Source organism: Salmo trutta, chromosome 19, assembly GCF_901001165.1.
Source record: "Salmo trutta chromosome 19, fSalTru1.1, whole genome shotgun sequence".
NCBI classification, from domain to species: domain Eukaryota; kingdom Metazoa; phylum Chordata; class Actinopteri; order Salmoniformes; family Salmonidae; genus Salmo; species Salmo trutta.
The window spans coordinates 37332959-37351011 of record NC_042975.1 but is presented as its reverse complement, the minus strand read 5'-3'; the positions used below and the strand labels follow the sequence as shown (position 1 = coordinate 37351011).

Genomic DNA, 18053 nt, shown 5'->3' with positions numbered 1-18053 from the left:
AGTGTGACTCCAAATCCAGACCTCCATGGGTTGATAAATTGGATTTCCATTGATTATTTTTGTGATTTTTGTTGTCAGCACATTCAACTATGTAAAGAAAAAAGTATTTAATAAGATTATTTAATTCATTCAGATCTAGGATGTGTTATTTTAGTGTTCCCTTTATTTTTTTGAGCAGTGTATAAATATAAATCGTCCGATTTAATCGGTATCAGCTTTTTTGGTCCTTCAATAATCGGTATCGGCGTTGAAAAATCATAATCGGTTGACCTCTAGTACAGATACCCCAAAAAACTACTTAAGTAGTTCTTTAAAGTATTTTTACTAAAGGTACATTACACCACTGGTGAGTGGTGGGGGCGATAAACCAGAATTGGAAGATCCTCCATCATAATTTAAATGTCCAGTTTGGGAAAATGTTGGCTTCCCAGTAAATTACAACGGCGTTGGACAGAGAGTTGTTGATAAAACGTTAACAGTATGATGCTACGCTCAACGAGAATAGCCTATGCAGCTGTCAACACCTCAAATATGTTGACAATTTTACACTGATATCAACCCTATATAACGGAGCAAGACGGAAACAACACATCGTCTCCCCTCTGCAGTCAAGCAGCCCTTGGCAGCTGATTCAGAAAGAAATTACAAAAGCAATAGGTAGTCTATGTTTGTAAGAAATATAGTCGTTGGTTTATACCTGCGGATATGCACCCATTCACGGTGGTTGAGAAATGGGGGTTTCAGTAGTGGAAGTGCTCAAGCCATGTTACAAACTTCCCTCTTGCCCCCATTTTAGCAATCAGGTAGTACCCTCTCTATATAAGCAAACCAAAGCCAAAGTTTTCAAATGAATTAGCCAATGCACCCTGTGTTGCCCTTACTTAACAGTGACAGCCCATCACATTACCCCGGAGTGGGAGATGTACCGTGCTACAAACGCACATCTGGCAGTGAAGGAGGCAGTGTCATGGTGCGTTCATAACCAAGTGGGAGTTTATCACATACAACTGGGAAAAATCCACTTGAACAGCCCTCAAACTGATAATTACTAGTGGGAAACTCGTCTATCATCCTGAACACCCACTTCTCCCACATGATGACCTCTGATGTCACCTACTAAGGAAATGGCCTCTGTAACAACAGCATTTTTGGCAGTTAAATGCAACAGCAAAACATTATTTATAAAATATATCTATTAATGTCATTTTTTTTAATCTGTAATTTGTTTGCAAGCATGATAGCTTTACTTGTAGTTTATGGTTGACATAGCTTGTTGGTCATTATCCAATCGGCTTTTCTCAACGAGTTCAAATCACATGAATGCATCCAACTGGTATTTACGACATCACAACTGGTAAATTCCCACCTCCCACATGGTTACAAATGCAGCATCAGAGTGGAAACTTGAGAGGCCCAACATAACAATCCGATCACAACAGACAATGCAAGAAACATTGTGAATGGCATTTCATTTTCCCACTGTACCGAAACCGATCCGAACTGTGACCCCAAAACTGCAATACATACTGAACAATGGGTTTGGTGAACCGTTAGGTATTGTGCCTTCAGGAAGTTTTTTCCCCCCATTTTGTTGTGTTATAGCCTGAATTAAAAATGTATTACATTTAGATTTTTGTCACTGGCTTACACACAATACCCCATAACATCAAATGAATACAAAATGAAAAGCTGAAATGTCTTGAGTCAATAAGTATCCAACCCCTTTATTATGGCAAGCCTAAATAAGTTCAGGAGTAATTTTGCTGTAAGTGTAACCGATGTGAAATGGCTAGTTAGTTAGCGGTGGTGCGCGCTAATAGCGTTTCAATCGGTGACGTCACTCGCTCTGAGACTTGAAGTAGGGTTTCCCCTTCCACGTTGCAAGGGCCGCGGCTTTTGTGGTGCGATGGGTAACGATGCTTCGTGGGGTGTCAGTTGTTGATGTGTGCAAGGGTCCCTGGTTCGAGCCCGGGTTGGGGCAAAGAGAGGGACGGAACATACACTGTTACATAAGGTCCCTCAGTTGAGCAGAGAATTTCAAACAAAGATTCAAGAACAAAGACCAGGAAGGTTTTTTGGTAGATGGGTAAAAAAAAAATAAAAAAAAAATTACATTGAATATCCCTTTGAGCATGGTGAAGTTATTACACTTTGGATGGTATATCAATAGACCTATCACGTTTTAGGGAAGATCCAGATGCAGACAGTGTCGAAGTAACAAAAGTTTATTACTAGAACAGGCGTCAGGCAAAACGACAGGTCAAGGGCAGGCAGAGGTCGGTAATCTAGATCAGATTCCAATAGGTACAGAACGGCAGGCAGTCTCAGAGTCAGGGCAGGCAGAGGTCACACCACACTGGATTATTGACCTCTGCCTGCCCTGAACCTGAGACTGCCTGCCGTTCTGTACCTTGTCACACCACACTGGATTATTGACAAGTGACAGAACGGCAGTCAGGGTCAGGGCAGGCTGAATGGTCAAAACCGGGAAAACTAGAAACGGATAGGAGCAAGGGGGAAAACACTGGTAGGCTTGACGAACATAACGAACTGGCAACAGACAAACAGAGAACACAGGTATTAATTCACTGGGTATAATGGGGAAGATGGGCGACACCTGGAGGGGGGTGGAGACAAGCACAAAGACAGGTGAAACAGATCAGGGTGTGACAACACCCAGTCACTACAAAGATCCTTCCTAACTCCGTTGCCGGAGAGGAAGGAACCCGCTCAGGGATTTCACCATGAGGCCAGTGGGGACTTTAAAACAGTTAGAGTTTAATAGCTGTGATAGGAGACAACTGAGGATGGATCAACAACATTGTAGTTACTCCACAATACTAACTGACAGAGTGAAAAGAAAGAAGCCTGTGCAGAATACAAATATTCAAAAACATGCATCCTATTTTCAACAAGGCACTAAAGTAATACTGCCAAAAAAATTGGCTAAAATGTTTGAGGCAAATCCAATACAACACGTTACTGAGTACCACTCTACATATTTTCAAGCAGAAGTGGTGGCTGCATCAATCGTTAAGGACTGGGACTTTTTCTCGATAAAAAATAAATGGAATGGAGCTAAGCACAGGCAAGAGGGAAACCTGGTTCAGTCTGCTTTCCACCAGACACTGAGAGATGAATTTAGCTTTCAGCAGGAAAATAACCTAAAGCACAAAACCAAATCTATACTGTAGTTGTTTACCAAGAAGACAGTGAATGTGGCGGAGTTACAGTTCAGACTTAAATCTACTTAAATCTATGGCAAGACCTGAAAATGGTTGTCTAGCAATGATCAACAACCAATTTAACAAAGCTTGGAAGAATTATGAAAAGATAAATGGGCAAATGTTGCACAATCCAGGTGTGGAAAGCTCTTAGATACTTATCCAGAAAGACTCACAGCTGTAATTTCTGCCAAAAATGCTTCTACAAAGTATTGACTTACTGGTGTGAATACTTATGTAAATGAGAGATTTACGTATTTCATTCTACAGGGATGTTATCACTTTGCCATTTTGGGGTCTTGTGTGTAGGTAGGTGAGAAAAAAATGATTTAATCCATTTTTAATAAGTTGAGGGATATGAACACTTTCGGAAGGCACTATGAAGACATCTTCAGTTCACACAAGAATCAGTTACATCACACAGTCTAAGTGATCTGTTTTTGTGCTCGAGGCACTCAAGCTGATCCCTTTGGGTACATACTAACCCTGACCTAGGAACAGTGCTTACGTGAGGGATTGAATGAGCTGGGGTGAAAATACAGTCGGGTAGAAAACACTAGATGTATACTATAGAGAAATGACAATGACATATCTCTCAGTAGGAGGAATAGCTCCAGAGAAGTGGAGCTCCATGACAGAGATGGAGGCAGGGAGTGCCTGCGGCATGCCTGTAGCACTGTAATGAAGTTTGTGGCTCGTGTGCCCATGCTGGGCCGATGGGCCAGACTCTCCCAGACTCGACGGGGGACGTTCATCTGAATATTCTTTCCCCCCATGTAGCTACCCAATTAACACCAAGCACTTTACCCTGCCGAGTCCCAGGAAGGCTCAGCCAGCATCATGGAGCTTGGCGAACTGGCACCGAACGACCAAACAGCCTTTGATTTATGGACTTAATACTGTAGTGTACTACACCAAGGCAGGGTATTGTATTTCATACAGAAAAGATCAGAAATCTAATATTTTCCTCTTTCTTTCTCGTAAAAGTATTCTCCTCTCTCTCTCTTTTCTACAGTTGTACAGACTCTTTTGTCATGCAGCTTTGGAAGGTTAAGAGTGTTCCGGAATGCTACTGGCTTTTCATTCTAAGGTCCAGTGGTGATTTTAGCATGTAAATCTTGGTGGGGCAAAAAAAAAATAATGTAGGATGCATGTCAGCAAAGCCACTACATGATACAACACTAAACAATACATTAATTGCACTATAACGATGACAAATGGTGCCCAAAAACTGTTAGGGCCTACATAACGCTGTGCCAACATCAGTCCCAACACCTTAGCACTGCTACACCTGGCTTTCAGTAGAGCCTTGTCTGGCAGCAAAACAGTTCATTCAGCCTCATTTACTGCCTTTCAAAAAAACATAGCTGATATGGCAGACTTGCTTCAACTGACAATTGAGATGTAAAAATTATGGCATAAGGGGCTGACGAGGCAATCCGTAATTTTGATTAAGACATAAATGAGCAAGCGACGATAGACTTAATCAGTATAACTATTTGTTCAGCACTTTTGAAATGTACAGCGACAGAATTCCGAACATGGGCCTTTCTTAGTGTACTCCCTGTACACCAAGTCAGAACCGTGGGATACATAAATGGGGCATATAAGCAGACAATGAAAGCTCTTACAATATTTGATGATTCCATTTCTCTAAAACAGGTTAGAGGCTATTTGTGCACCACCAAGTTAGAACAGTGGGCGAAATTAAGAGGTGAAAATAGACCAAATTATTAGGGTGAGGCACATTGAACTCCGTTTGGGTCTTTGCGTGTCAAAAAAGGTACACGTCATATAGCGCTCTTTGACACATTAAATAAGCTTTTAATTTGACACGTCAAATAACACAATTCTATTATAGAATGCTGTGTGTGCTGAATTTGCACGTGCAAGCCAAGCACCACAACTACTAACGTTATGTGTTTACAATGCCGCGTTGGTGAAAATAGACCAAATTATTAGGGTGAGGCACATGGGCTACTAACAGCTTACTACACAACATACACTTAGTATTACGTTCTTAGCTACAGTATACATTTGTCACTTGCATATTACATCATTTATACAGCAGCATACAAGACATTTTTGGACTCACTTTGTGAAGGAGGCGCAGCGGTCCTTTGTGGGGAAAAAAACACAGCCACTCCATTGAATAGCAGGCTAACGTTAGTAGTTTCTTTGCAACGCTTGCAGTTAGCCACTGATTCCTTCCAAACAACTCATTGTTGAATTTGCGATTTCCAACTTATTGTGTAATCTTTATGTACAAGGGCCGATGAACACCGATACGTTCTATCTATAATTTCCCTTCATTATTTCTCTTCGTATGACAAGGATTAAAAAGGATTTGCCAGTAGAATGTCGACTTGATGACAACTGATGATGACTGCTAGCTAAGACTTTGAAAGTCTATTCAAAGCTACTGTAGATAGAACGTGATTTGATGTCATTCTATCTGTGGCCAATGACCTTGCCTTCTTGGATGGGCACTTCTAAAATAACTCTATGGCAGAACCCAAGGGGCTAACATTTTCGAGCTCTAACCTTAGAATTGGGGATGACATACTGTCCCATGAGTGACAGAAAACTGATTCAATCATGACAGAAAACTTAGCCAGTCTGGCTCAACACTTTGTATTTTCCGCTGGCTGCCCCACCACCACAGAAAGCACTGTACTAGGCTGAAACACCTGGATTTTGGAGCTGCCTCACTCAAGAAAGCAAAAGAGACCATGTTTATATGCAGCTTTATTAACTCAATTACAATTTTTTTTGTTACATTGTTTGCAAACTGATGTGACACGTATAATGTCAAAATAACAAGCACAACAGGCAAGCCCCCCCAAAAATATGTTTTTTTATCTTTTTTATTATATACATTTTTTACCTAAAAGTGTGGTGCTCAAAACAGGTGGGGCTCTGCCCCACCCTATCCTGAATGACGGGTCGCCGTTGCTAAGGTCATGGACCACGAAAAGATGTACAGCAACATTCATCCTGTTAAAGCCCATGGATTACGAGCAAATTACCATGTGTTGTGCTGGCTGGTGTTACTCTGAATGATTTGTGTGTCCACTTGGCAGTTTATTTACAAACACCGTAATCATCTCATTAAAAGCTACTTGGTGCTCATCAGAAGACACTGCCTTAGCCCCAATGTGCTCCCATTAAACCTCTGCATTCAAAACATATTTTGATAAGCACCAGAGTGGTAGAACTAAGCCGTTTTAACCAAGCAGACAGATGGTATACTGTAGTTTGCATTTATGGTGCAACTATAACCCAATATAATTTTGGAGCTTTAGGAGGAAAATGATATTTACTGTAACAGAAATAAGACTGATCGTATCCCAAATGGAACATGATTAACATTCATAAAATGCTAGGGTTGTATAATATTAACACAAGGTTATTTTAGGAATGCGTAGTTAAATTGCAACTTGCTCAGAGGAAAGATAAAATGTTACATTTTCCCAGTGCTACATTATGCATGTGCCCTTTTAGAGATGGGGAAATGTATATATTCTATTTCTTCCTATTTTATTACGTTAATGACATTTACAGAGTAATATTAGTTTTTGAGTGGGGAAAATAAGTTATGAATATCAACCTTATTGATTGGATTTGTTGTGCCTTTTATGAACCTTTCACTGGCTATTGTTGTCCCTGGTTCACTAAGAGTCATTTTAATACATTTAACTCTGAGATGTAAGATGTTTGTGGTATTGATCATATTGAGAACACTGTCAATCTCACTATGAAGATGTTCTTGGGATTTTCAAGCTGCATATTCAACACATGTTGGTTGTAGCTACAGTGTATTACTCTATCCCCTAAGTATTTGTTAGACGTTTAAACAAATACATATCAACGTTAAGAAGGTACACAAATAAATTATTGCATGCGGTAGCCACTATTCATTCGTTTTTGCATCAGAGGAAGTGGTAATTCAATTAGTTTTTGCAACAGAGGAAGTGGTACATGAGAGTACCTCTTGTAAGACAGTGTGTACACAATAACCTCATGATAGAGAACCCGGCAGCCTAATTAGTTTGTGTGGAGCCGGAGTCAGAGGATCAGGTTAAAATATTGGTGGTACAGTAGGCCTATTAAGTTAGTGGTAGAAGACTGGTGGTAGAACTGGTAGAAGACTGGATCTAGATATGTATTTACAAAATATAGAAATGGTGAAAAATTATGAAAATAGTTCATGACAAAAAATACTTAACTATTACCTCAACTGAAGGACAAAGGCAAAAGTGCCTCAAACAGGCTAAACACCCATAAACTCAAGCATCTGAGTATGGCATAGCTAAAGTAACAGCATGTTACCAAGACAATGATCTATTCCTGAATGAGGAGAAAGTGACTAAATGGTAGAAGCAACGGACAGAAGTTACTTTTCGTAGCAGGTTAGGAGAACTTTCTAAAATTCTCCCGACGCGACTAAAACCTTTTTACAATAGCTTTACACAATCTAGCCCCAATGATGCTAAAAGGACATGCCCTAACCTATTATTAGCATTTCTGATAAACAATGAAAACACCCCCACAGCAGGAGAAACCAAACACAGAGAGGTGGACAACCTGTTTCTGATGCTGCGTTCATAACATTTAGTAAATTCGTTAATACCAGCATACCACTGGGGAATAACGTGTTGCTCCCAGTTTAAAAATAGTATTTTCTGAGTTCCCCACTTGTAATGAACGCAGCATGAAGCCCTGAACCGACCTGGGCGTGCTCCCCTTGGAGCCAGTTCAACACAGCAATGGTGAGTAGAACATGTTGACAATTGGAACAAAGAAATTAAAACATTTCAACAACAATTAAAGGTAGTGTATGTAACCAGATTCTGCTGTTTATACATACTGTTTAAAGGGACTAGTGATAGCATAGTTAGGGAAATGTCCATGTGACAATAGCTCTCAGGCACAAATCCCATATACCTACCTACATGTCAAATAAAATAACATTTTATTGGTCACATACACATTTAGCAGATGTTATTGCGCGTGTAGCGAAATGCTTGTGTTTCTAGCTCCAAAAGTACAGTAATATCTAACACATTTAAAGTATGTTAAAAGGGTACAAAAATCTACAAAAAGGAACTACAACTGTATATTCATGAGCTAGCTACTCATGTTTTTGCATCAAAAGGAGTACTGAGAGCACCTCTTGTAGACAGTGTAGACAGTGTGGACTGTGTATGCTAAAATAGGTGCCTTACCTAGGCTCCCTGCCTCAGAGTTTATACAGTAACCTCACCAAAAACAGCCTTGTTTCAACTAGTGGTGTTGACTCCCCACTCATCATTTTCCAGCCACACCTACCCTGAGTAATTACCTTTACACGCACAGACAGCCTCGTCCAGCCAGGGGGCTGGCTGCGGCACAGAATACAAATGGCCCATAAAAATGCCTTCAACTGCCAATTAGTCAAGCAAGATATGTACTGAGTTTGCTATTAATAACCTATTACCACAAGCCGGACAAAGATGGCACAGCCTAATGAGCATTTGATTGTCATATTTGTCTTGAATCCTGTTAAAGATTACAAATGTCAGAGGGCAAACATTGTCAGGAGCCTCTTCTGATTTCTTACTGAAGTTTGTATTATGGGGAGTTTTTTCCCCCCTCCGTTCCCAAAGTATAGAAGGACAGTGGGGTGTGAAGGCAATCCTCTCTGCTACAGGGTCGAGTGTTTGGGTCAAGGCCATGGCCAAGGTTTAGTGGCTGTCAGGCGGCAATGATAGAAAGGTCAGCCCAAGCAGAGCTCAGGGCAGAACAGACGGGTTCATATCAAGGTTATAGTGTGCTTTATGCTACACAGCAAAACACTACTGGGCTGTGATGAACTGCAGCCTTATACAAGGACACAGATGCAAAATAACAGTATTCATCATTGTGCTACTGTTATATTACTACTGAGTAATGCTAATGGTAAATAAAAAAATAACTGCCTCTGTAGCTCTGGGGATAAAATACATTGTTCGCCACATGATTTCTGTCATTGTTTCATAGCAGTCCATCAGATTCTGCTGTAAATTAAAGTTATCTCTCAATCTGTTCCTACAAGGGCTCCTCCTCCCCTGTGTCTATAAAGCAACTCAATCTTCTAACACCACCACCCAGCAGCAACCCCTAAGAACAAGGACACGCTGATTAAAGACACTAATATCCAAATAATTACTTTTTACTTGATTTATATATTTTTCGCACAATACTGGGACACAACATTAGCAATGTGTGAGGTAAATTCATTGTTCTAAGTCTTTATTCTGTCTCCACTTCCTCCAGATTGGTCTTGCATTTTGGATCCAATGACTGAATGAGCTTGGTTCAGTGTTGCCAGGCATGGAGCAGATGGATTGTAAGCCTTACCAGTCATTGTCCAAGGCCCGGAATGAGATGGAGCTCGCCTACACCAGCTCCTCAGACGAAAGCGAGGACGGCAGGAACCTTTGCAAATCCTACACATCCCGTGAGACCCTGCCCGACTACGGCCAGGAGATGAGACTAAACTACAACAGCCACAGAGCCAAGCGGAAAACAGTGGAGGAACACCCTGGAGGTACGCTATAACCACACACCACAAACTAGTTTAGCCAGTCACAATGAGATTGTTAAATAGTAATTCTTTTTGATTGGTAACTGTGCTGGGGGCATTTATACGCTAAATGCCCATTACATTTTGTAGTTATTGATAAACGCACAGGTTCCAGGTTAATCAGTTTTCCTTGCACAGGTTATGGTCAGTTATGATGTCAAAATGGCAGAGAGGTTGCAGGGGGAGACAGGCAAATGCAGTGTGATTGTATGCATGGTAAGACTTATCATGACATTGCAGCTAGCCAAATGAATTTTATAATCTCATGTCCCCCGTATCCACATATCCCCTGGTAAATTTATGAAAACTCTACTCTGCTGCTACCTGCAGTGACTATGGAAGGATTGCATGCTAATGTGGAAGGTAGACTCGGTTGAATGTTGTTGTGAAAAATGTGAATTACAGAGGTAATGCAGTTATTCCATAAATTGTTTCCTAGTCTAGCTAGTCACACATAGGAGCTTTTTAACACCTTAGGGCTGTGTTGGGGTTTGGGGGGTGGGATGGGATAGGGATGGGGGGGGAGTGTATAATTATGTTTGAATTGACTTTTTCTCTGTACAATATAACACAATCACACCTCTATTCTAACCACTCTAAACAATGATTGTTAGGAAATGAGAATAGGAAATGAGTGTTACAGGGAAAACACAAAACTCACTTATCGAATTATGAATGGTTTTAGTGGTGATGTTTCTGCTCAGTTTTTCATTGCACAGTCTATATTGTTATCTACCTTATTCACTGAACACATAGTGCTGTATGCCATCACTGTCTCTTGAAGGTTCCTCATACAAAAATGTCACACGGTCTGGTCTGCTTCAGGAAGACATAAAATACCACTATGGAGGTTATTTCAGGTCCCATCTAAACCACTGGTTGACTGTTTACCTTTCACAATATACAGTTGAAGTCAGAAGTTTACATACACTTAGGTTGGAGTCATTTAAACTTGTTTTTCAACCACTCCACAAATTTCTTGTTAACAAACTATAGTTTTGGCAAGTCGGTTAGGACATCTACTTTGTGCATGACACAAGTCATTTGTCCAACAATTGTTTACAGACAGATTATTTCACTTATAATTCACTGCATCACAATTTCAGTGGGTCAGACGTTTACATACACAAAGTTGACTGTGCCTTTAAACAGCTCGGAAAATTCCAGAAAATGATGTCATGGCTTTAGAAGCTTCTGATAGGCTAATTTACATAATTTGAGTCAATTGGAGGTGTACCTGTGGATGTATTTCAAGGCCTACCTTCAAACTCGGTGCCTCTTTGCTTGACATCATGGGAAAATCAAGAGAAATCAGCCAAAAATTGGAGACCTCCACAAGTCTGGTTCATCCATGGGAGCAATTTCCAAACGCCTGAAGATGCCACGTTCATCTGTACAAACAATAGTACGCAAGTATTAACACCATGGGACCACGCAGCTGTCATACAGCTCAGGAAGGAGACGCATTCTGTCTCCTAGAGATTAACGTACTTTGGCGCCAAAAGTGAAAATCAATCCCAGAACAACAGCAAAGGACCTTGTGAAGATGCTGGAGGAAACGGGTACAAAAGTATCTATATCCACAGTAAAACGAGTCCTATATCGACATAACCTGAAAGGCCGCTCAGCAAGGAAGAAGCCCCTGCTCAAAACCGCCATTAAAAAGCCAGACTACGGTTTGCAACTGCACTTTTTGGAGAAATGTCCTCTGGTCTGATGAAACAAAAACAGAACTGTTTGACCATAATGACCATCATTATGTTTGGAGGTAAAAGGGGGAGGCTTGCAAGCCAAAGAACACAATCCCAACCGTGAAGCACGGGGGTGGCAGCACCATGTTGTGGGGGTGCTTTGCTGCAGGAGGGACTGGTGCACTTCACAAAATAGATGGCATCATGAGGGAGGAAAATTATGTGGATATATTGAAGCAACATCTCAAGACATCAGTCAGGAAGTTAAAGCTTGGACGCAAATGGGTCTTCCAAATGGACAATGACCTCAAGTATACTTCCAAAGTTGTGGCAAAATGGCTTAAGGACAACAAAGTCAAGGTATTGGAGTGGCCATCACAAAGCCCTGACCTCAATCCTATAGAAAATGTGTGGGCAGAACTGAAAAAGCGTATGCAAGAAACGAGGCCTTCAAACCTGACTCAGTTACACCAGCTCTGTCAGGAGGAATGGGCCAAAATTCACCCAACTTATTGTGGGAAATTTGTGGAAGGCTGCACGAAATGTTTGACCAAAGTTAAACAATTTAAAGGCATTGCTACCAAATACTAATTGAGTGTATGTAAACTTCTGACCCACTGGGAATGTGATAAAATAAATAAAAGCTGAAATAAATCATTCTCTCTACTATTATTCTGACATTTCACATTCTTAAAATAAAGTGGTGATCCTAAGACAGGGAATTTTTACTAGGATTAAATGTCAGGAATTGTGAAAAACTGAGTTTAAATATATTTGGCTAAGGTGTATGTAAACTTCCGACTTCAACTGTATCAGGGGGAAACGAGCACTTGTAAGATTGGGGGAACAACACAATCACAAACTGCAGTGTCATTGTAAAAGGATGATTTCTAGGAGCTACTGTAAGGTTTCCTCACTACAGTTGTAGTTTATGATGTCAATTCTACATAGGACCTATACGAAATATATTTGTAAGGTTATTGTGCGTAAGTATGTACAGGCACAGAACATGGACGTAAATAGAAGATTATGACATTATCTTAATAGTGATAGTACATGTGTACCGCAGTAGTTAAACTTTGATCAGTGTTGCTGTTTTCATTGTTTTACATGGAAATTCTTCTAACCCTATTCTGTCTCTTTATGCAGTCCTGGAATAATTTCAGTTCTGAAATATAGTTGACATGACATATTCCTTGATCATTGTAAGTTAATTTGAGTCATTTGATGTTAAGAATTGAAGAACAAAGTCATGCTGAAAATGTCTTCAGTATTATGACTATTATTTCTATAATAATAATTTATATGAGGATAATTTCTTATAATGCCCATCAGTAGTTGATCATCTGATGATTAGAGTAGGTATTTCTAAGTCAAATGATGATTTACACTTTCTAAAGATATAACACAACAATTATTTGTGCATATGCATAACACCTGAACAGCATCTCCCTCACATTGATATGATTAACAGTGCTATATTTCTAATCACATGATCATTTAGATACTGTAGTATCTTATTTTCCTTAGATTTACCTTAACATTTATGCGAATGATGGAAGATGCATATTCTTGTCTTAACTGCAAATGTGAGCTTAAATCGGCTTTCAGCTCCCATGTATTAGGGTATTCAAATGATACACCGAACAAAACATTTTGTTCTGGTTACCTTGGAAACTGCATAAAATGAACAAATGACATTTGCTTGGAGCAGCATCTTTTTCAACCTGAACAGATTCATTGCAAAACAATATGCACATGATTTCAGCCCCTATCGTGGAGAGGACAACATTATCAGGAGTGATTGGGAAAAAATCGATACAGTTACATATCGCAATATTTAGGATGATATTATATTGATACTTTGACACCAAGTATCGATTTGTAAAATAAATTTAAAAAATACATACTGTATACAGTGAGCTCAAAGTATTGGGACAGTGACATTTTGGGGGGGGGGGGGGGGGGGGGCTCTGTACTCCAGCACTTTGGATTTGAAATTATACAATGAGTATGAGGTTAAAGTGCAGACTGTCAGCTTGAATTTGAGGGTCGAATCCACGTTAATGTAGAAGTGTTTAGAAACATATTTTATTTTTGTATTTTAACCCCTTTTTCTTCCCAATTACGATCTTGTCTCATGTCTGCAACTCCCCAACGGGCTCGGAGAGGTGAAGGTCAAGTCATGCATCCTCCGAAATATGACCTGCCAAACCGCACACCCACCCGCTTAACCCAGAAGCCAGCCGCACCAACGTGTCAGAGGAAACACCGCTCAACTGACGACCGAAGTCAGCCTGCAGGCGCCCGGCCCGCCACAAGGAGTCGCTAGAGCGCGATGAGCCCCCGGCCAAACCCTCCCCTAACCCGGACAATTGTGCGCTGCCCTATGTCTTACTTCAATTAGCCACGAAATCCCTAGTTTGAAAGCGAATGTTTTCCAGAAGCTGTGCAGTGCCATTTCACCTGAATTTACCCATACGTGGGCTAGCTGCCTAGCAGAGTTTCAGCCAATGAGCTTCAGCCCCTCGCCATTTGAGTTACAGCTAGCAAGACACACACACACACACACACACACACACACACACACACACACACACACACACACACACACACACACACAGTAGAGCGAGAGAGAGCAATGACGTAGTTCACATATCTGCACATTTGTGACATAGTACACAATTTTCAGGGACCACTTCTGGCTTGGGGCGCTACCTTCCAAACTACTGGTGAAAAAGTATACAAAGGTACCAGAGAATATCTTTAAATAGTGAGTCAACATGTTTTCAGCACTTTTATTTCCATGACTGATCAAAACTTGGTTTTATTATGGCTCTCTCTTGTCTCTCTGCAGCAGACATATTTTGAGCAATATGTTTAGAACATCAAATCGCAATACATATAGAATGGTAAGAATCGCAATGCATATCGTTTCAGCACCTAAGTATCGTGATAATATTGTAACATGAGGTCCCTGGCAATTCCCATCCCTAGTTTTCAGTGCTCATTTGTGTTCATTTTTTTGCTGTTGCCTCCATTTCGCGGCTGTGATTTTAAGGGGCAGGAGGTTGGAGAGAGGTATTCACTGACAAGAAATTGGTCAAGGACATGGGTTCCTGACTGGCATAATTAGTGTAGAGATTATTACTTGAGAGTGAGGTCAGGCAAGTCACCTTGGTGAGGGATTCTCAAGAGCAGTTTAAAGAAAGACGACCCCTCTCCATATGCAAGCCGCACCGCAGTGTTGAGTACAGACCATGGCCACAGACTGATATTACGGAGTCTAGTCACACAGGATTTTGATCTACGCCAGATTATTGTGCAGCCCAGACAAACCCATTGAAACTGTTGCTAAAACAATTTAACTAAAATGTTTTTTTTTATGATCAATAAATTAATGAAATACTTTTTATCACTATACAGTATAACAGGCCTCGGTAATCTGCAATCATTTACTCTCAGTGCTCAGTTTATTAGGTACACCCACCTAGGACCGAGTCAGACCCCCTTTTCCTCAGGAAATGGAAATGTTTCTCAGTTGGTGTCAAGGGACCTAACGTGTGCCTGGATAGTTCCGCACACCATTATACCACCACCATCAGCCTGTACCGTTGACACCAGGCAGGATGGGGCCATGGACTCATGCTGCTTACGCCAAATCCTGACTCTGCCATCAGCATGACACAACAGGATCCGGGATTTGTCGGACCAGGAAATATTTTGTGACTGCTCAATTGTCCAGTGTTGGTGATCACGTGCCCACTGGAGCCGATTCTTCACGTTTTTAGCTGACAGGAGTGGAACCCTGTTGGTCGTCTGCTGCAATAGCCCATCCGTGACAAGGACCGACGAGTTGTGTATTCTGAGATGCCGTTCTTCACACCACTGTTGTACTGTGCCGTTATTTGCCTGTTTGTGGCACGCCTTTTGGCTTGAACGATTATTGCCATTCTCCTTCGACCTCTCATCAACGAGCTGTTTTCGCCCATAGGACTGAAGCCGACTGGATGTTTTTTGTTTTTTGCACCAGTCTTTGTATACCCTACACACTGTCGTGCGTGGAAAGCGCAGGAGGCCGGCCATTTCTGATCATACCATGCTCAAAGTTGCTTAGGTCACTAGTTTTTCCCATTCTAACGTTCAATCGAACAGTAACTGAATGCCTTGATGCCTGTCTGCCTGCTTTATATAGCAAGTCATGACCAAGTGACTCACTGTCTGTAGGAACAAACTATTTTCGTTAATGGGGTGGTGTACCTAAAAAACTGGCCACTGAGTGTATATCACACTTATCTAGTTTTGATAAGAAAATGTAATTAGATAATGTACAGTTAATGTCTGTGTGTAATGGTAAAGTGACGGTACTCTGTTATATTTCATTCTTGTTTAGTTATGTGACCCAGACTTTATCACAAATATCTCTAAGGTGAAGTCAATTCGCTCTCAGCAGTGTAAATGTTGATAAAGATTGATCCGCTACTGTTGGAAGTTATGATTTGACCAAACTGTGCAGAACAGATTAGGAATAAAATAGGATGCGTCATCCTCTTTGGTGTAATTGAATTTATTGTTGAAAAGGATGTACATAGACACTTTTCACAGCTGGTATGTAGGTACAAAACTGACGTGGAAGAAGTGTATCTAATTTTCCCAGGTAAGTGCTTCGTTAAATATTTTTGCTGCTCTTTCAAGTGAAAACAAAACTCGCCTAATTATGTCCCTCCAACAATGACCTAGAAATCGGAAAGTGTTTTTAGTTTCCACGCTTGCGAGTTAAGATTAGTATTCTTAGTTCTGAATTATTTGAAGGATATCGTATTGTTTTCCGTCTTGAAAGGTAACTGGAGGAATCACTGTTCAGCCATCCCTGATCTGGAGGTGGTGAAAACAGATGGTGCTCCCAACGCCTCATTCTGTGAGAATACTCACAGCATCCACACACTTCCACAATGCCTCTCCAATTTCTGAACATCCAATGGAGAGAGAAAAATAGATGTTAGTTTTTCTTCTATTCTGAGTGGATCTATACTTATGAACTCTTGCTTAGACTTTTTTTCCCCCCTGAAAATGCTATGTTAGCTTTTCCCCTGAGATTACATGGCACACATAGCCCTAAGCTAACATGACCAGCGTGATTATTTGTGTAACAAATTCCACAACAGCCAAATAAAAAAATTCACGTATTTGGATGTGATCAAACACTTTTTCATGAAATTGTTGTTAACAGATGTAAAAAAAAAAAACACGTTCTGCTAATCAAAGTTACTAAAATCACATGTTTGAGTGACTGGTCAAATAGCTCTCAGTGTAGTGAGCCTAGCACCTGACAATTAGATGGGTTTTTTTCTTTGTAATGTGGAATTACATTTATTGTGTTACTTTGTTAAGAATACATTAAATGAGGAGCTGCGTCTTTCTTCAGCCTTGTAGACAAACACACTGCTAATAATCATGTATTACATATATTGCATATATGTACATTTAACTGTACAACATTGTTCATGCATTATTCAAATTATCTACTTTGTCACATATGTGTTATTTGAATCGAGGACCAGCAGGAGAAAGTTTTTTTCTATAAGTAAAGAGTGCCTAAGCTACTTTTTAATGTACCATTTTGTAATTTTTTAAATAGTAATTAGAATTAAAAAACAACTTAATAAACCCTTAATAAAAAAAGTTTCCAAGCACACCGCATTGCCACCTGGCAATGATAACAAATTACAGTACATTACTGCTGTCTGACAATACCATGAGCCTATCTGAATTAGTTTTGATGATGTTCTATAAACATCCTATATCTTTTTTTCCATAAAAGCACATGGATGTGTGTGAAATAGATAAGCAAAAACGTGGAATTTTGTCATATATGAGAGAACGTTACTTTAGAATTTTGTCTAACGTTAGTAGCCTAGTCAAGGATGCATCATGTAGGCTTGGGCGGTATCCAGATTTTCATACCTTTGTGCCATCCCGGGGTACACAGTATTACCAGCATTGAACATAAGGGGTGCTATTTTCAAATGCAGAATACCCCACTGTAATCTGAAGGTTAGCAATGCATGTAAATACCCATAGCGGATGCTAGCTAAATGCTAACAAGTGCATGCGAACATTGTATACGGTCTCTGACAAATTATTTGCAGGACAGACAGCTCATAAAGTTATACAAATAACAAACAAATGTTACTCACAGTTTTCTGCACACACAAAACATTAGACAGAATGGTCTTAATCCAGGGTGGAATTCTCATCAGTTACCAAGAGAAGCTTGATTTTGCAAGAAGCTAACCACTTTGATAACTAGCGACTAATACCTTTTACAGAAGCCAATTCATACAGTCCCATTTTCACCACATTCTTGCCAGGATAAGCATTTTATATCTCCCGTGCACTTATAGGCAAGTTTAGGAGCGGAGTTAGATGTGGGCCGATGTGGTTGGACGTCTATTTGAATAAATCCATTGAATATAAACCATCACAAAGAAATATTTTTTTTATTTATTTTAGGCAGGTCCTAAGAAACAT

At 40.3% G+C, this 18053-nt stretch overlaps 1 protein-coding gene across 6 annotated transcripts in view; it reads left to right on the top strand.

The window, feature by feature from the left end:
* LOC115154524 (teneurin-1) overlaps nucleotides 1-18053 on the top strand; it is a 184939-nt gene that overhangs the window by 41253 nt on the left and 125633 nt on the right. For 5 of the 6 annotated variants that reach the window (XM_029700822.1, XM_029700824.1, XM_029700823.1 and 2 more), the window contains exon 2: nucleotides 9522-9795. In XM_029700822.1, the coding sequence (XP_029556682.1) occupies nucleotides 9579-9795 (217 nt within the window). In that variant the 5' untranslated portion in view covers nucleotides 9522-9578. Of the gene's footprint in view, nucleotides 1-9069; nucleotides 9796-18053 lie in introns of those variants that run through there. The other variant, XM_029700820.1, reaches the window with a different exon arrangement.